At 44.2% G+C, this 18,767-nt stretch overlaps 1 protein-coding gene across 2 annotated transcripts in view; it reads left to right on the forward strand.

Moving 5' to 3' along the window:
- LOC115206049 (large neutral amino acids transporter small subunit 4) overlaps positions 1-18,767 on the forward strand; it is a 30,524-nt gene that overhangs the window by 4,461 nt on the left and 7,296 nt on the right. For both annotated transcript variants that reach the window (XM_029772601.1, XM_029772602.1), the window contains exons 3-8: positions 4,068-4,308; positions 4,669-4,724; positions 4,827-4,903; positions 14,754-14,846; positions 15,058-15,191; positions 17,090-17,292. In XM_029772601.1, coding sequence (XP_029628461.1) covers positions 4,068-4,308; positions 4,669-4,724; positions 4,827-4,903; positions 14,754-14,846; positions 15,058-15,191; positions 17,090-17,292 — 804 coding nt within the window. The remainder of the gene's footprint in view (positions 1-4,067; positions 4,309-4,668; positions 4,725-4,826; positions 4,904-14,753; positions 14,847-15,057; positions 15,192-17,089; positions 17,293-18,767) is intronic.

An 18,767-nucleotide genomic window follows, 5' to 3' on the forward strand; every position in this document is an offset into this window, starting at 1 on the left:
ATGGACTAGAACATATAATAATATCATTAGAACATGGCCTGTGATGGACTAGAACATATAATAATATCATTAGAACATGGCCTGTGATGGACTAGAACATATAATAATATCATTAGAACATGACCTGTGATGGACTAGAACATATAATAATATCATTAGAACATGGCCTGTGATGGACTAGAACATATAATAATATCATTAGAACATGGCCTGTGATGGACTAGAACATATAATAATATCATTAGAACATGGCCTGTGATGGACTAGAACATATAATAATATCATTAGAACATGGCCTGTGATGAACTAGAACATATAATAATATCATTAGAACATGGCCTGTGATGAACTAGAACATATAATAATATCATTAGAACATGGCCTGTGATGGACTAGAACATATAATAATATCATTAGAACATGGCCTGTGATGAACTAGAACATATAATAATATCATTAGAACATGGCCTGTGATGAACTAGAACATATAATAATATCATTAGAACATGGCCTGTGATCGACTCAAGAATCCTCTGATCATCTGCCACAGTGTTTTCTATTTTCCAGGCAGCATTTAACATGTGAATAAGCCTTTTCATTTATGCAGATCAGGTCAGTCTTGACACTCTTTCATCCTTGCCTTCTCGTATGTTTTAAAAGATGAATGCATTCAAAAAGGGTATCTGTCAAACAGATTGCTGAGTCCTTTATGTGTTTGGTGTCATGGTGACCTTGGTCCCCATATCATTGGTTCCATTGAAAGGATCTGAGATTGGACCGTGGGCTGCTTCTGTTTTGGTTCCTCACCTATCTGCTAATGGAAAAGTTTGTGGTTAGGCTGACATTGTGAAGTGTGAGGCTCGCATTCCTCCCATATGCAACACCGTTGACTCCCAGTCCCTTCACCTCTCTGTCTCCGGCAGCTCTTGTGTTTCGTCACATAAACTAAACTGTCATCATTCCCCCATTGCATTTATCTTGATAGAGTCTGTTAGTTTAACACTGTAAGGTGTGTACTGTTGACATAGTTGGGTTTACACTCAGTTTAGCTGAGGCATGTTTCACTGACAACATGGATAGAACATATTGTACAGGAAATATCAAGCCTCTTGTTTTTATTTTTAGTATGAAGCATCCAGTGCCAGTACTATTAAAGCTTAACTGACACTTTTTATTTTTATTTAACGAGGCTGCCAACAAAAATAATAAAATAACTTTTTTTCTGTAATAGAACCTGGAAAAGCATGTTTCATAAATCTTTCATCATCATGTGTGGTGTCCTTGTCTTTGACCCCCCCTCCCCCTCCCCCTCGTGTGATTTAAGGTCAGGTCTATGTCAGGGAACCATAGTTGGAGTGTCTGTGTATAGGCCCTATGAGCCTTGTGGCACCTCATGTCGCTAGCTACTGGCAGGAAACACGAGACCCTAGGGCCAGTGTGGAATGAGTGTTATTTCAGCAGAGACTTGAGAGAGCAGAGCGGACTCCCCGCTCACCCCTCACCTCACCCGCCCTGTGACCGCAACGACCTCCCTGACAGAACAGCCTTACCGGCTTCCTTAAACGTGTCTGGTCACAGATCTGTTTGTGCTGTCAACCTTTGTTTGGCTTGATCATAGGAGTTGCCAAGACAGCACAAACAGACCTTGAGCAAGGTACTTAACCCTAATTTGCTCCAGGGGCATTGTACTACTATGACTGACCATGTAAAAATCACATTTCACTGACTGCACCTATCTGGTGTATGTGACAATAAAATCATATATATATATGAAAACCCTATATAGATATATATATATACAGATACAGTCTTCCCCTGTGGCTCAGTTGGTAGAGCATGGTGTTTGCAACGCCAGCATGGTGTGTGCAGCGCCAGGGTTGTGGGTTCGATTCCCACGGGGGGCCAGTACAAAAAAATGCATGAAATTAAATTAAAATGTATGAAATGTATGCATTCACTACTGTAAGTTGCTCTGGATAAGAGCGTCTGCTAAATGACTAAAATGGAAATGTAAATATATATATATATATATTTACATATATATTTTTATCTGGCACCAGGCTAGCTTTTCCAGCTATTTTAATCAGTGTTGTGTTATTAGCGCTCAGTAACAGTGGGATGTTTGCGGTGTTCAGAAGGACAGGAAGGACATTATCTGGAGCTGATGAATCTTCTGTCTGCTCACTGCTTTGAAATAGATAAAATACTGTCAGCTGGTTATCTCTGGTTATCTCTCTGGTTATCTCTCTGGTTATCTCTCTGGTGAGTTAACGCGAGGAAATGCAGACATTCTACGCCGATGGCAACCATTTTCTGGCAACAAAGCTAGTCCGCCGGATTCTGTCAGTTGTTTACATTTATCACTGATAAGTGATCGGGTCAGACGCATTGAGATTGACACTGAGTAAGAAACACATCCATTTCCCATTGATGGATGATCAGGTTAAAGATGACAAATATCACATTATGTTGTTATTATGTTGGTGATGTAATAATCTTGTTAGAGCATGCCTTAGAGTCTGAATGTTCTTATTCAGACTCTAAATTCCATTGAAGAAAGCTGCAGGCGCATAGCTGGAAAGCAGGGCGCGGCTAGATAAATGTGGAAAAACGCTTAGGAAATCAATTTCTCTTTGAATATTGTACGTTAGGTGAACTGTAGTATCATAGCAGTAACGTCACAACCATTTTTTTTTGTTTCATATGATTTCATTGGACCTGGATGTTCTGCGAGTCATTAGAATCATGTTGTAAACCCTCAGAACAGAGAAGTGAAGTGTTTTGTTTGAAGGTGTTATAAGGTAATTGTTGCGCTAACACAGCGTTTGTGCTCCGCGTCACTCAGGGCACTTCCCTTATTGGCTCGGCAGCAGCAGCACAGGCCCACATTGTCTGGATTACTCAGCAGTAAGAGCCCGCCAGCCAGGCAGGCCCAGCTGCCGTTGGCCTTCAACTAACCTATGTGTTAACTACCATCTACCATGACCTTTAACCTACATATTATATAATACAGCCATGTCTACTCACAGCCTCACTCTCAAGAAAACAACAACCTGCTTTTCAAGACTGCTTGAAGAACACCTTGTGTTACCAAAGGTTTTTGGAGAGGTTGTCCAAAGTCACATGACGTCACCTGAGAATAACACTGAAAAAAGAACCGTTTGTCTTGCAGCCTATCCTCCCCCAGGCCCTTACTCAATGCCTTACAGCTCCCGTAGGCCACAACAAAAATGTTTTATGAGACTTTTCAATGTCAAGGCTGTTTTGTCTGAGTTAAATTCATGGAGACTGGGGTGTTGGCTACAGTTATTTGTCTCTCCTCAACAACAACAGTAACCTGCCTCATAACCAAGGTACTGGTCTCCAGTCCTTATAACAAACAGTGCTATGAAGTATGAAAGATGGAAATAACTAACTGATGATATGATTACTCTGTCTCTATCCTCTTAGGAATTCACTTTGGGAACATTTGGGGGTGCTAAGGGGGTTGGGTTGCCATGGACTTGCCTTGCTTTGGCGGTACAGAGTAGCTTGTTGATCCCAGCAGTTTGGTTGCAGTATCTTTTACTGTTTACCTGACCTGTCCATGGCTCACACTGTCTCAAGAAAGAGACACACGAGACACAAATGAAACAAAAATAGACACGTGCTGTTGAGATGGATTACTTTTCAAGATGTTTCCTCTGAAATCAATGGTCTCCGGTGAGGGAGGACGTTTCTTAGAACACTTAGAACACAGCAAGAAATGTTGCAATCCAACCCCAAACAACCCTCAGAAGCATTTCATCATTCAGATGGTCCATGGCGTTCTCCAAATAGGCACATTCTATCTAATCAAACTAGAATGTGTGATTGTTTCATCTATGGGTCTTCTGATGAAATTAGCATGACTGTCTTTTCCAATCCCTCCTTGATGGTCGGATCATGCTCAATTTCTCGACCAAAACATCAGGAATCCCTTTTTAATGTATGTTTTTAATATCTTATATGCATGATGTTAAATCTATTTCCCTCTGGGGCCATAAAGTTGAATTTGAAGGTTCAGTTAAGTTCTCTTGTGCCTCCAGGTAACAGCACCAGTCAGAACCAGTCTGAGACAGTCCAGGTTGTGGATGCGGAGGGGATCACCCAGAGCCCCGTGGTGGAGGAGGATTACCTCCAGATGAATGGCTGGCCCATCTGTAAGGACCAGGATGAGATGCTGAACTTGGCCTTCACTGTGGGCTCCTTCCTCCTCAGTGCCATCACCCTGCCCCTGGGCATTGTCATGGACAAGTATGGCCCACGCAAGCTCCGGTTGCTCGGCAGGTAATAGAACAGAGAAAAGGTAGTATGTACAGTTGCGGCCACTATCATTTAAGCTAAGGTGTTGGGGTGACAGTCTCTGTACCCGGGTTCGAGTCCCTGCAGGGGCTATACCCAAAATTCGCTATATTGGTGTCAGAAGTGGGATGGCGCCCGGTATTGGCAGAATAATTGCCGCATTGCACATGCAAACACGGCGCTCTGAAGTTTTATTGTGATTGTCACAAACACCTATAACTCGGTACAGGGTTTAGTACTTTTTAGTGCCTGCAACTTCCTGCTGCAGATGTTTTTATGTTCTGTTTCTGACTTGGCTTTGTGTGAATAAACCTTCCTCATATTCAACCTTTTCTGTTATTTCAGTACCTGCTTTGCTTTCTCCTGTATCCTGATCGCTTATGGATCGAGTGACCCCAAGAGTATGCATATTTCTTCATTCTTTCATTATTTACTCATGTTCTATTCTAGTATGTATGTCTGTTCCATCCTGTCTCCTTAACACATATGTTTTCCCTGTACAGATCTGTCCATCCTCATATTCTTTGCTCTGGCTCTGAACGGGTTCGGAGGAATGTGCATGACCTTTACTTCCCTCACGGTAAGTGGTGTCTTCTCCTGTACTGCACGGAGAGACTGGGGAGGGGACCGAGGGGAGTGAACAAGGATGCATGTCTATGGCGGGAGTAGGGAGAGAGGGAAGGGAGCAGAGAGAGATGGGGATGGGGACAGTGGGGAGGAGGGGGTAGTGCGCTAGGGTGCAGGGTGGAATAGGGAGTAGGGAGACAGGGGAGCAGAGAGAGGAGTGGGGATGGGGACAGTGGTGAGGAGGGGGTAGTGCGCTAGGGTGCAGGGTGGAGTAGGGAGACAGGGGAGCAGAGAGAGGAGTGGGGATGGAGAGGGGAGCAGAGAGAGGAGTGGGGATGGAGAGGGGAGCAGAGAGAGGAGTGGGGATGGAGAGGGGAGCAGAGAGAGGAGTGGGGATGGAGAGGGGAGCAGAGAGAGGAGTGGGGATGGAGAGGGGAGCGAAGAGAGAGGAGTGGGCGGGTGGGACATGGTGATATCGTCAGCATGGAGAAAGTGCTGCGTCACAGGGAGGCCACATGCAGGCTACATGCAGAGGGAAAAGGAGAGGGATGGAGAGATGGAGTGAGAAAAAAAAAGAAAAGAAAGAGCGACAGACACTGCGTTACAAATCTATTATTCAACCGTGCTCTGGTCCAACTGAGAGCCAAAAAAAGACACTTCCTCATTATTCATTCATCATCTTGACAGAGCCCTTTGATTGGGCGTCCCAGACTGTCAGGGTTCACTGGCAGCTAGACTAAATGTTCGGATTCATCTTGTCTTAGGTACAGACGGGTTTCACTGACACAATGGTGTTTACAGATAACGTGGTTTCATTGTTTATCTGCCCCTAAACACAGACAAAGAAAATCACAACAAGTACTTTGAGAGAAAAGAGACACACTGTATGCCGAGCTGACAAACAGGAAGTAGGAAGTCAGTCACACTTAGCGCTGCTGGGGTTCCTTCAACCCCTTCCTGGCAGTTTCCTGCCCCCTGGCCGCCCACCACGCCCCACTGCAGGGGCTCAGAGGGGCTCTGTCTGTTTGTCTGGCTGGCACACACACACTACCACGACACCCAGAAGCTGCCCAACCGGTTTCTTCTGCCCCCCACTCCCACCTATACTGTTCCTGTGTTTTAATCTTCTCTGGTTTCATTCATTCCCCACGCAAGCATGCCTCAGTCTGTTCTGCTATAGCCGTTTAGTTCCCTCACGTGCGTGTGTACGTGTGCGTGTGTGTGTATGTGGTGTGTGTGTGTGTGCGTGTCAAGGAACTGGTCTTTGGTGTTGTTTCAGCTGTTCTGTTGCAGTAACCTCACGGTGGTAATTCCTTGCTCTGACTAACAGTGTGTTTTACACTGCTGGTCCGGGTTCCGGTTGTTTTTCTACAATGAGGGAAAAAAGTATTTGATCCCTTGCTGATTTTGTACGTTTGCCCACTGACAAAGAAATGATCCGTCTATAATTTTAATGGTAGGTTTATTTGAACAGTGAGAGACAGAATAACAACAAAACAATCCAGAAAAACGCATGTCAAAAATGTTATAAAATGATTTGCATTTTAATGAGGGAAAAAAGTATTTGACCCCCTCTCAATCAGAAAGATTTCTGGCCCCAGGTGTCTTTTATACAGGTGACGAGCTGAGATTAGGAGCACACTCTTAAAGGGAGTGCTCCTAATCTCAGTTTGTTACCTGTATAAAAGACCTGGGAGCCAGAAATCTTTCTGTATATGTATTTTATACAGGTAACGAGCTGAGATTAGGAGCACACTCTTAAAGGGAGTGCTCCTAATCTCAGCTTGTTACCTGTATAAAAGACACCTGTCCACAGAAGCAATCAATCAATCAGATTCCAAACTCTCCACCAAGACCAAAGAGCTCTCCAAGGATGTCAGGGACAAGATTGTAGGAAGGCTGGAATGGGCTACAAGACCATCGCCAAGCAGCTTGGTGAGAAGGTGACAACAGTTGGTGTGATTATTCGCAAATGGAAGAAACACAAAAGAACTGTCAATCTCCCTCGGCCTGGGGCTCCATGCAAGATCTCACCTCGTGAAGTTGCAATGATCATGAGAACGGTGAGGAATCAGCCCAGAACTACACGGGAGGATCTTGTCAATGATCTCAAGGCAGCTGGGACCATAGTCACCAAGAAAACAATTGGTAACACACTACGCCGTGAAGGACTGAAACCCTGCAGCGCCCGCAAGGTCCCCCTGCTCAAGAAAGCACATATACATGCCCGTCTGAAGTTTGCCAATGAACATCTGAATGATTCAGAGGACAACTTAGTGAAAGTGTTGTGGTCAGATGAGACCAAAATGGAGCTCTTTGGCATCAACTCAACTCGCCGTGTTTGGAGGAGGAGGAATGCTGCCTTTGACCCCAAGAACACCATCCCCACCGTCAAAGATGGAGGTGGAAACATTATGCTTTGGGGGTGTTTTTCTGCTAAGGGGACAGGACAACTTTACCGCATCAAAGGGATGACGGACAGGGCCATGTACCATCAAATCTTGGGTGAGAACCTCCTTCCCTCAGCCAGGGCATTGAAAATGGGTCGTGGATGGGTATTCCAGCATGACAATGACCCAAAACACACGGCCAAGGCAACAAAGGAATGGCTCAAGAAGAAGCACATTAAGGTCCTGGAGTGGCCTAGCCAGTCTCCAGACCTTAATCCCATAGAAAATCTGTGGAGGGAGCTGAAGGTTCGAGTTGCCAAACGTCAGCCTTGAAACCTTAATGACTTGGAGGAGATCTGCAAAGAGGAGTGGGACAAAATCCCTCCTGATGTGTGCAAACCTGGTGGCCAACTACAAGAAACGTCTGACCTCTGTGATTGCCAACAAGGGTTTTGCCACCAAGTACTAAGTCATGTTTTGCAGAGGGGTCAAATACGTATTTCCCTCATTAAAATGCAAATCAATTTATAACATTTCTGACATTCGTTTTTCGTGATTTTTTTGGTGTTGTTCTGTCTCTCACTGTTCAAATAAACCTACCATTAAAATTATAGACTAATCATTTCTTTGTCAGTGGGCAAACGTCTAAAATCAGCAGGGGATCAAATACTTTTTTCCCTCACTGTACAGCCGGACCTTTTTCTTCCAAACTTTCTTCTCCTCTCTCCTCCCGGGTGTGGGGGTCAAAGGTTGTCACAGAGGAAAACATTATATTTTTTTATTCAAATGTAGCCTTTTTTGTACAAAAGCCAAATGGATACATTGCATCTCATTCAATCAGTCTGAACTCATTGAGTTATTCCCCTACAGACAGCTGTGTTAAGGTTTATTCTGCATTCAAAGTCGTCTGGATTGTAGATTTACACAAAAGGAAAGGTATACAACACAATACCCCTTTTCTTTGTTTCTATGTGTTCTCTTCTTCCTGGCTCTTCTAATTTGCTGAAAGGGGGTGGTTTGGCAGCTTGCCCCCTCACCCCTTCCCTCGCTCTATGATTGCACACTCAGCACTCTGTGTCCCAGGCGTTACAGCTGCAGAAAAACAAGTGGAGGAGAACCAAAGGCGGAAAAGGAGAACTCGCCTTTACACACCTCTGTTTTCTATCAGTAAACTGCCTAGCCTATCTCTGTCTGCTCGCAGCCCTTCTCCTGTTACCAGCAGCAGGCTGTCTGCCTCTCCCTCTCTCTTCTCCTTCCCTCCCTCCCTCTTCTTTTTAATAGCTTTGACCTCAATCTCTCCTTCAGTCAGCTATAGTATTAGTAATCACCACTGCTTATATCTCTCCTAACCATCCTCTATCCATCTTTCTCTCAACCAGATCCCCCCAACCCCTCTCTCCGCAATCCTCCCACACAAACATAAACACACACACACATACATACACATATACACACACATACACATGCATACATATACACACACAGCGCTCCTCTTCTTGTACATTGCGACATTTGTTATGATTATTCTATTATCTCTGAGTCATATTTTGCACGAAACACTAATCCTTTCTATTTTAGGACTTCTTCATTGGTCCCAATCCCTCTCTGGGATCTGTGTCACTGGGTTCTCGGGGAGGAATTAAGTTTGTCTGGCTCGATAAACCTAGATGATTCTTTACTACTTCCTGGCACTTGGAAAGGGAACGACGGGGAGAGAGGTAGAGAGATGAATGTCAAAGGTAAAGGGAACTGTTGCTAGTCCCAGATCTGCATATGATGTTCTCTTGCCAGGAAAGCACAAACAGATCTTGGACCAGGCTAGACTAATTATAGCTCCTCTCTACTCAGACAGGGTCACCACCACATACACCGACCCCCCCTGCCTGTAAAATGTCCTGCCATCAGATGTTTACTTGCTAACTGGTGCTTGATGACACTAATAGAATGTGGAGGCACTGATCTCAGGGTCATGTTGATTGACTTATTAAAAGACCGTCAACTGCTGCACATGATGTTGTTTGCACCATGCACTTAGCTTTAGGTTTGATAGGGGTGGATAGGGATTCACAGCAAGGCCAAAAATGCAAAACAAAGTGTTGATGAGAACGAGAGAGGGAGAGAGAGAGTGGTAGAGTGATGGCACGGAGATGGAGATATTCAGGCTGGTGTTGTCTGCGTGTGGTTCGTCAGGGACACAGCATGTTGACTCATTTTATGATGGCGTTCTGTCCTGTCAGGATTGGACCGGTTTGTACTGGTTTCCTTTGGCTGATGAGAACCAGTCCAGTAAGCAGTGAAGCTTTTTACGCAACAGCAGCCCCTCTTCTCTTTTTCACTTCTCTGTTTCCCCCCTTCTGTCAATATCCTCCTTGTCTGTTCTCTCTGGCCTTTGTGCTTTAGAGGCTTTTAGTTATTCCACTCTTTCACTCTCCTCGTTTCTCTCCCACTTTTGTCTCCCTCTGTCTCCGTCTGCTGCACTCGAGATAACGATCATTGCTGCCGTCACACAGAAGAATCAGATGAACCCAGGCTAGGGTTTGTTTTTCAAGTAGAACTGCAGTGCACACATTTGAGACACACATGCAATCAATAAAATATATTTATAAATCCCTTTTTACATCAGCAGATGTCACAAAGTGCTGACACAGAAACCCAGCCTTAAACCCCAAACAGCACGTCTCCTTGTTAGCAACATTTTGATATGGAAAGTGTAGAATGTGTAGTATTTACTTAGATACGAATAGGATAAGACTGTCTCCCTTATTGGCTTTAGAGCAGGTATTCCCAAACCGGGGTATGCACACCCCCAGGGGTACGTGCAGTGCCGTCGTGGATACGCCAAATCAAAATGTGATTCACATTAAAAAAAAAATAATATTATTATAATTTTTTCTTCACATTTTCAAACAGTCCATTTATATTTTCCAACGAGGCTATACATATGGATGAGTTTTTTTTCTCACCTGAGTAGCCTCGTTTCCCTGCCATAAATAAAATGAAACCATCTAGTGTTCAGCGAAATAACAACACCATGTCAAATAATTAACATCCAATCACATTACCGTTACTCTCCTGCGGGAATTCCACTAATGGTCCATATGTAGCCAAACGTAGCTGCTGCTCATGTTGGTGTCTGTATTGATGGCACAAAAGCCATGACAGGGAGACATAGTGGAGTGGTAATGCGCGTGCAAACAGTTGCTCCCGATGCCACTTGGTTACACTGCAGCATCCACCGAGAGGCTCTTGCTGCCAAGGGAATGCCTAACAGCTTGAAAATATGTTTTGGACACTACAGTGAAAATGGTTAACTTTGTTAAATCAAGGCCCCTGAACTCTTGTGTTTTTTCTGCACTACGCAAGGATTTGGGCAGCGACCATGTAACGCTTTTACAACATACAGAAGTGCGCTGGTTAACAAGGGGCAAAGTATTGACACGATCTTAAAGTTTTCTTTACTGACTATAATTTTCACTTGTCTGACCGCTTGCATGATGACGAGTTTCTCACACGACTGGCCAATCTGGGTGATGTTTTTTCTCGCCTGAATCTAGGATTACAGGGACTCTCCGCAACTATATTCAATGTGCGGGACAAAATTGAGGCTCTGATTAAGAAGTTGGAGCTCTTCTTTGCATTAACAAGGACAACACAGGTCTTTCCATCATTGTATGATTTTTTGTGTGCAAATGAACTCAAGCTTACGGACAATGTCAAATGTGATATAGCGAAACACCTGAGTGAGTTGGGTGCGCAATTACGCAGGTACTTTCCCGAAACGGATGACACAAACAACTGGATTTGTTATCCCTTTCATGCCCTGCCTCCAGTCCACTGACCAATATCTTAACAAGAGAGCCTCATCGAAATTGTAACAAGCGGTTCTGTGAAAATTGAATTGAATCAGAAGCCAATGCCAGATTTCTGGATTGGGCTGCGCTCAGAGTATCCTGCCTTGGCAAACCCGCTGTTAAGACACTGATGCCCTTTGCAACCACGTACCTATGTGAGAGTGGATTCTCTGCCCTCACTAGCATGAAAACTAAATACAGGCACAGACTGTGTGTGGAAAAGTATTTAAGACTGAGACTCTCCAATACAACCCAACATTGCAGAGTTATGTGCATCCTTTCAAGCACACCCTTCTCATTAACCTGTGGTGAGTTATTCACAATTTACGATGACCAAATAAGGCTTTATATGTAAGATGCTTAAATAAAGAGCAAAATGATTGATTATTATTATATTATTATTTGTGCCCTGGTCCTATAGAAGCTCTTTGTCACTTCCCACAAGCCGGGTTGTGACAGAAACCCACACTAATTCTTATGTTTAATAAATGTATTGTATAGTGTGTGTGTGGCAGGCTTACAATGATGGCAAAAGAACAACATTTGAGAGTGTGCTGACCCTGGTGCTAGAGGGGGTATGCAGCTGGAGGTTGAATGTTTGAAGGGGTACGGGACTATAAAACGTTTGGTAACCACTGCTTTAAGGGATCACTGCTTACCACAGGCATTCTTTACTGTCTGTAAACATCACTCAGCATCTCAGATAGGGATTTTCTCAATCGTCTCAAGTGATAACTACTAGTACGTAGCCTAGTGAATGTATGAAAGTGTATTGTAGACGTTTTGTTATCTGTTCAGGGCACAGACACGGCACTGGCTGCAGTGTATAGATCCAGAGGGATCAGCTTGCATTGATTAAAGACTCCGGGATTGCCCATCAAGTTGTTGCTCCCCCACAACATAGCAACCTTGTTTAGTTTCCAGTACATCCTATGGAGTTAGATGCTACTCATAGTCCAACACTCTACAAACAGACTTTTATCTTTTATCTCCATGACTGTCCAGATCCCATAATGGAGCCAAATAGAGATTGGTAGATGAATGCAGTCACATTTGTATTGACCTTGCCTTTTCTGCTTGGCTCTAGCAGAGCTAACAGAGACGGGTCTGTGCCCCAAATGGCACCCTATTCCCTGTATTGTGCACCACTTTGTACAGGGTCCATAGGGACTTGGTCAAATGTAGTACACTAGGCAGGGAATAGGGTACCATTTGGGATGTGGACAGAGACAGTATTCATGAAACAGGAACAGGTAATATCTCAGGTGAAGAGTTAGCCAATCATTAACCAGCCCTGGGTTGTTGTTTCTGTCTCTAGAAGACACTGTATTTAGTCATGCCTGATGGTGCCGAATTCAGGAAGTGCTCCGAAATCGGAACACTGCATGGTGGCCAGGCAGATTAGGAAGACAAACTCAAGGCTGCAATGCTATCAGGGCCAGGTTCAGTAGGCAAGCATTGTTCAACGTTGCAGAGAGAAATGTAATTATTAGTGCTGACGTCCTTATTCAACATGACATAAAGTATTTATATCTAAATGTTCTACAACGTAGTGCCCCAAGGCTTTTTTTCGAGGTGTACACAGATCCTGTTTCCCAACATGAGCCTGTCCTCACAAGCTGTACATCTACCTCCTTCATTACGTTGACAGCTGGATATCCTTGTTATTATGTCATAGATATAAGACATAATTATGTGGTTTGATTTCTGCACGTGAACGAGATGGAGGAAACTTGTTTGTGGCGGTTTGTTTTGGAACCCCCACAGTAACTCTCAGTCAAACTGACTTCAGACCACTAAAACTAATGAGGCAACTACTGTAATTGCAGCATTTTAGGCTTGGAGCTGGTTTGGACCTTCAGATGCTGTTGATGTTTTAGGCTTTACCTTCTGTTGACAATTCATTATTTTTCCCCTTCCCCCCATGTCCTTAATTTGATCAAAGGCAGGTGAACTCGTTCCATTACTTCCAAACCTGGTAAACAAAAATATTAGCAGAACAGACAGACAAAGGTTGACTGGGATATAGGTTAGTATCTTTTGGGGGCTGTGCTTGTCTGTCTGTGACTGACTCAGTGAGGTCAGGTGACACACTGACAGTCTGGTGTTGACAGATAAATAGGTGAACTGAGCAGAGCAGAGCAATGGAAAGCACATCATTATTGTTAAGTCATTTTCTTGTTACTTTTTTATTCATTTTTTTCCCCTTCAGTTTATTTAGTCAATATTTTCTTAACTCTATTTCTTGAACTGCTTTGTTGATTAAGCGCTTGTAAGTAAGCATTTCACGGTAAGGTCTTGTGACAAATACAATTGGATTTGATTTGACATCCCTGGCGACACTCAAGCACATTATTCAGCATATTCCGTATGAGTTTAGTCCAGGGCAATTCCACAGCCAACACTGCTGATTGAAGCTGTGCTAGGTGGAGGTAGGGAGAGTGCTAGGAGAGATGGTGGAGAGGTAGCCTTACATAAGACCAGTGTTTCTCTCCTCTGTCTGCCTGCCTGATAATACAGTCACACACACACACATGTTTGTTTTACTATCCTTGTGGGGACCAAACAATTGATTCCCATTCAAAATCCTATTTTTCCTAACCCATAACCTAACCTTATAACCCCTAAACCTAATCCTAATTGTAACCCTAACCCCTAAGCCTAAAATACAGTTTTTCCTTGTGGGGACTGGCGAAATCTCCCCACTTCTGGTCCCCACAAGGATAGTAAAACCAAACACACACACCTCTTCTTATCCTGCTAACTAGGCACCAGTGCTGAGTTGCAGTAGAGCTTTACTCACTCCTACTGTAAGTGTTATAATAGAGATGTTTCCAGCTCATTTCACTTCTCCAGGAGGACTGGAATGTGATTGTTAGTGTAGATGTTTTGATTCTGCCGTTAACCTTTGCTCCAATTAGTGGTCGAGGGTAATGACGTCTGGGGAGGCCACGGCACAGGGTGAGAGATTTCCTCCGCGGCTCTAACAAGCAGGGAACCTGTGGTGAGGGTGGCTGGACGGATGTGCCATGAAACAGTTATGTTCAGGAGTTGTTGCACTGGTGAATGGCTCATCAGTACATTTTTGGTGTGTTTCTGTCAGTGGCGTTTATTTTCCCCTTCCCCGACTCTGCCATGGGAGATTGAAGTGCACACACAGTAGAGATATGGAGGGCTGCCTAGTCTGCCAGACAGATGTTGCTCTCCCCTTTTTAATTGTTTCTATCTCTCTCCCTCTCTCCTTCCCTTCCCCCCTCTCTCCCTACTTCTCTGCTCAAGGACAGTTGTTTACAGTTAGGAGTTGAGTTGGGAACAACCTGTGCTCTAACCTCAAGTAGAGGGCTAAATATGCAAGCTGCTCTGGACTTTCTCTCACTGCCATAAATAGTGTGGGGAAAGCAACACCAAGACTCCGCCCACATTACTCCTTCTATGTCAACAACCTCCAAAAAACAGTCAGGATTTCCTAATGTGATGTCATGCCTTACATTTTTGGAAAAACTGTTTTTGTTTAATGCGTGCGTGTCTCTATGCATGTGTTTTTACACAAGTGAATGCATTGATCTGATTTAAGCGTGGCCTAATCATATATCCTTATGCTTTCTTTTGTTTTTCTCCTCAGCTGCCCAATATGTTTGGTGATCTTCGTTCCACCTTCATCGCTCTCATGATTGGATCGTATGCATCCTCCGCTGTCACCTTCCCTGGGATCAAGGTAGCTTGCACACACGCACATCTACTTAGCTAGTCTACACATGAATGCATACCATGCACACCATTATGGCGGTTAGCTATCAAGGCTAACTATACTTTCTACTATCAGGGCTACCAATTTTACTCTACTTTCCTATTCCCACATGTCAATGTGAAGGTCAGACATAGATGCTAATGTTGTGGTTGTTGGTCCCTGCTTCCTCTCTCGTCAGGTGATCTATGACCTAGGAGCCACCTTCATCACCATCCTGCTGGTGTGGGCTGCCTGCGCTGGCCTCGTCTTCATCAACTGCTTCTTCAACTGGCCCCTGGAGCCCTTCCCTGGACCTGAGGATATGGACTACACGTAAGACACTCCTTATCATCACACTCCTAAACATCACACTCCTTAACATCCCACTCCTTAACATCACACTCCCTAACATCACACTCCTAAACATCACACTCCATAATATCACACTCCTTAACATCACACTCCTAAACATCACACTCCTAAACATCACACTTCTAAACATCACACTCCTTAACATCCCACTCCTTAACATCACACTCCCTAACATCACACTCCTAAACATCACACTCCATAATATCACACTCCTTAACATCACACTCCTAAACATCACACTCCTAAACATCACACTCCTAAACATCACACTCCATAACATCACACTCCTAAACATCACACTCCTAAACATCACACTCCATAACATCACACTCCATAACATCACACTCCTAAACATCACACTCCATAACATCACACTCCATAACATCACACTCCTAAACATCACACTCCTAAACATCACACTCCATAACATCATACTCCCTAACATCACACTCCTAAACATCACACTCCTAAACATCACACTCCTAAACATCACACTCCTAAACATCCCACTCCTAAACATCACACTCCATAACATCACACTCCATAACATCACAATCCTAAACATCACACTCCTAAACATCACACTCCCTAACATCACACTCCTTAACATCACACTCCTTAACATCACACTCCATAACATCACACTCCATAACATCACACTCCATAACATCACACTCCTAAACATCACACTCCTAAACATCACACTCCATAACATCACACTCCTAAACATCACACTCCTAAACATCACACTCCATAACATCACACTCCATAACATCACACTCCTAAACATCACACTCCTAAACATCACACTCCATAACATCATACTCCCTAACATCACACTCCTAAACATCACACTCCTAAACATCACACTCCATAACATCACACTCCTAAACATCACACTCCTAAACATCACACTCCATAACATCACACTCCTAAACATCACACTCCTAAACATCACACTCCTAAACATCACACTCCTAAACATCACACTCCTAAACATCACACTCCTAAACATCACACTCCATAACATCACACTCCTAAACATCACACTCCTAAACATCACACTCCTAAACATCACACTCCATAACATCACACTCCATAACATCACACTCCTAAACATCACACTCCATAACATCACACTCCATAACATCACACTCCATAACATCACACTCCTAAACATCACACTCCTAAACATCACACTCCTAAACATCACACTCCATAACATCACACTCCATAACATCACACTCCTAAACATCACACTCCTAAACATCACACTCCTTAACATAAAATGAGTTAGCTTTTCTAGTTGTTTTTTGTTTTACAGCATATTTCCATTCATGGTAACCTAAATATCGCAGACATCCCCTTAACCTAATATTAGTTTAGTATTACTAGTATTTGTTCATTATATCATTAGTCATGTCCGTAGTTGTAACCTAATAGACAGACAGTTCCTAATATTAGCCAACAATAACAGGTTTAGGGGATAATACTAGGACTTGAGGTTCAACAACTTAAGCTGGAGTAGGAATATTAAGGCCTTCTATAGTCTCCATTCTCCTTGGAGCTCAGTACACTACATCCCCCAGCACACATTCCTCTGCAGCATGGCGAAGGCTTGAGGCCCTGTAAAACAGGAAATCTAATGAGATGAGGAGCTCAGCTGGCTTTGCTCTCATTCACCTGGATGTAGTCTCATTCTTTGCTGTTTTTTCCTCCTCCCCCGCTCCCTTTCTCCCTCTCTCTCTCCCTCTCTCTCCCTCCCTTTCTCCCTCTCTCTCTCTCCCTCTCTCCCTCTCTCTCTCTCCCTCTCTCTCCCTCCCTTTCTCTCTCTCTGTCTCTCTCCCTATCTCCCTCAGTGTGAAGATCAAGTTCAGCTGGATGGGCTTTGACCATAAGATCACTGGAAAGCAGTTTTACCGCCAGGTGACCACGGTGGGGAGACGACTCAGCGTGGGGAACAGCATGAAGCAAAACCCCAAGGAGCTGGCCCTACAGGAGGGCAACAAGCTGTGTCTCTCCACCGTTGACCTGGAGGTCCAGTGCAAGTCTCAGGAGGAATGTAAGTATCTGGCCAGGCCACATCTGTTCATCCCAGACCATAGAACATGACTCAGCTCTCTGCTTTTGATGTCTTTCAGATCGAGAGTAGGAAAATAAATAATGCATTTTCTGTGCACACTATGCGTGTGATGGGGTTCATTGTCTAAATGGATTTGCCGTAATGGGTTTCAAGCTCTGAACCTCCACAAATCCATACTTCATGAGGCCAGTTTCCTTGTTACACCATTTTGAATAATTTGGACACAACAAAGGACATGTCTGCCAGAAACCTGTCTGATGTTAAGCTGTCCAACCACTTCACCAACACAATATCCTGCTCCAGCCATGGTGTACAATTTAGATAGGAGCAGACTGACAGAGAAAAATAGATCCAACACAACAATACAATGGATCATTGTAGCCCTGCTTTGTGGGTAAACAGAGGTAAACAATCGACCATATGCAAGATCTGGGCCTGTATCTTGTACTGATCTAGGATAAGGTCCCCCCCTTTTCATATAATCCTATTCTTAATGATGTAAATGGCTAAACTGATCCTAGATACAGGCCTATATCTAGCATATGGTCGACTGTTCCTCTATGATGGATTGCTATTCCATACTCTACAACTCTTTGTAAAGAAGGGCTCTGACTTCATCGGTGCAATGTTGATGTTTCAGAGTGGGCTCGCCCACCAGCCAGGGTTTTGGTCCCAGCCGCCAGCTTGTCTGAGGGAGCACTGTCATTGGCGCTGAGGTCATCAAGGCCATCCTCCCTCTCCCAAATTAAATTCTGCAAACGCACAACTGGCTATGCACTTTGCCTTCACTAACCTAGATCTGTACACTGCAATTAGCCACAAACCTCCAAAACACCCTCAAATCAGCCACGTGACCCCTCCTCACCTCCACTGTGCTCCCTCTGCACCCCCTCTCTCCCTCGGGCTCGGCCTGAGGGTCACAAACTCCCAGCGGGGCGCCCTGTGGTTCTCTGCAAGCTCTCTTTGGTACCGAACGGACCGTGCAATCGATTCGGACCGCATTCCAAGAAGTGCCGCTCGGGTGGCGGTGGTGGGGCGGGCCAGAGGGCAGACAGCAGTCAGTAAGGTCCAAGGGGGGTCATTATACACACAGGATGGATGCCTGCGGTTCTGTAACCCTGCTGGACAAGTTCCATGTGTCAGGAGGTTTTTAAGGGGCCCCTTGCTAAGGGCCAACTCCCCATGCCTCTCTCTTTCTCTTCTGTCTCTCTGTTTCTCTGTCTTTCTGTCTCTCTTTCTCACACACACACACACACACACACACACACACACACACACACACACACACACACACACACACACACACACACACACACACACACACATATATATATATATTTGTGTTTGCCCACTCATCATTCTGATGCATGTGATGGTGGGGATTTATTTGGTTGTTAGGAGTTTTTTCCCTTTTGAAGAAGACTCACTCAAAGATACTTTGGTGCCTGGGACCT

Source organism: Salmo trutta, chromosome 13 (genome assembly GCF_901001165.1).
Source record: "Salmo trutta chromosome 13, fSalTru1.1, whole genome shotgun sequence".
Lineage (NCBI taxonomy): Eukaryota > Metazoa > Chordata > Actinopteri > Salmoniformes > Salmonidae > Salmo > Salmo trutta.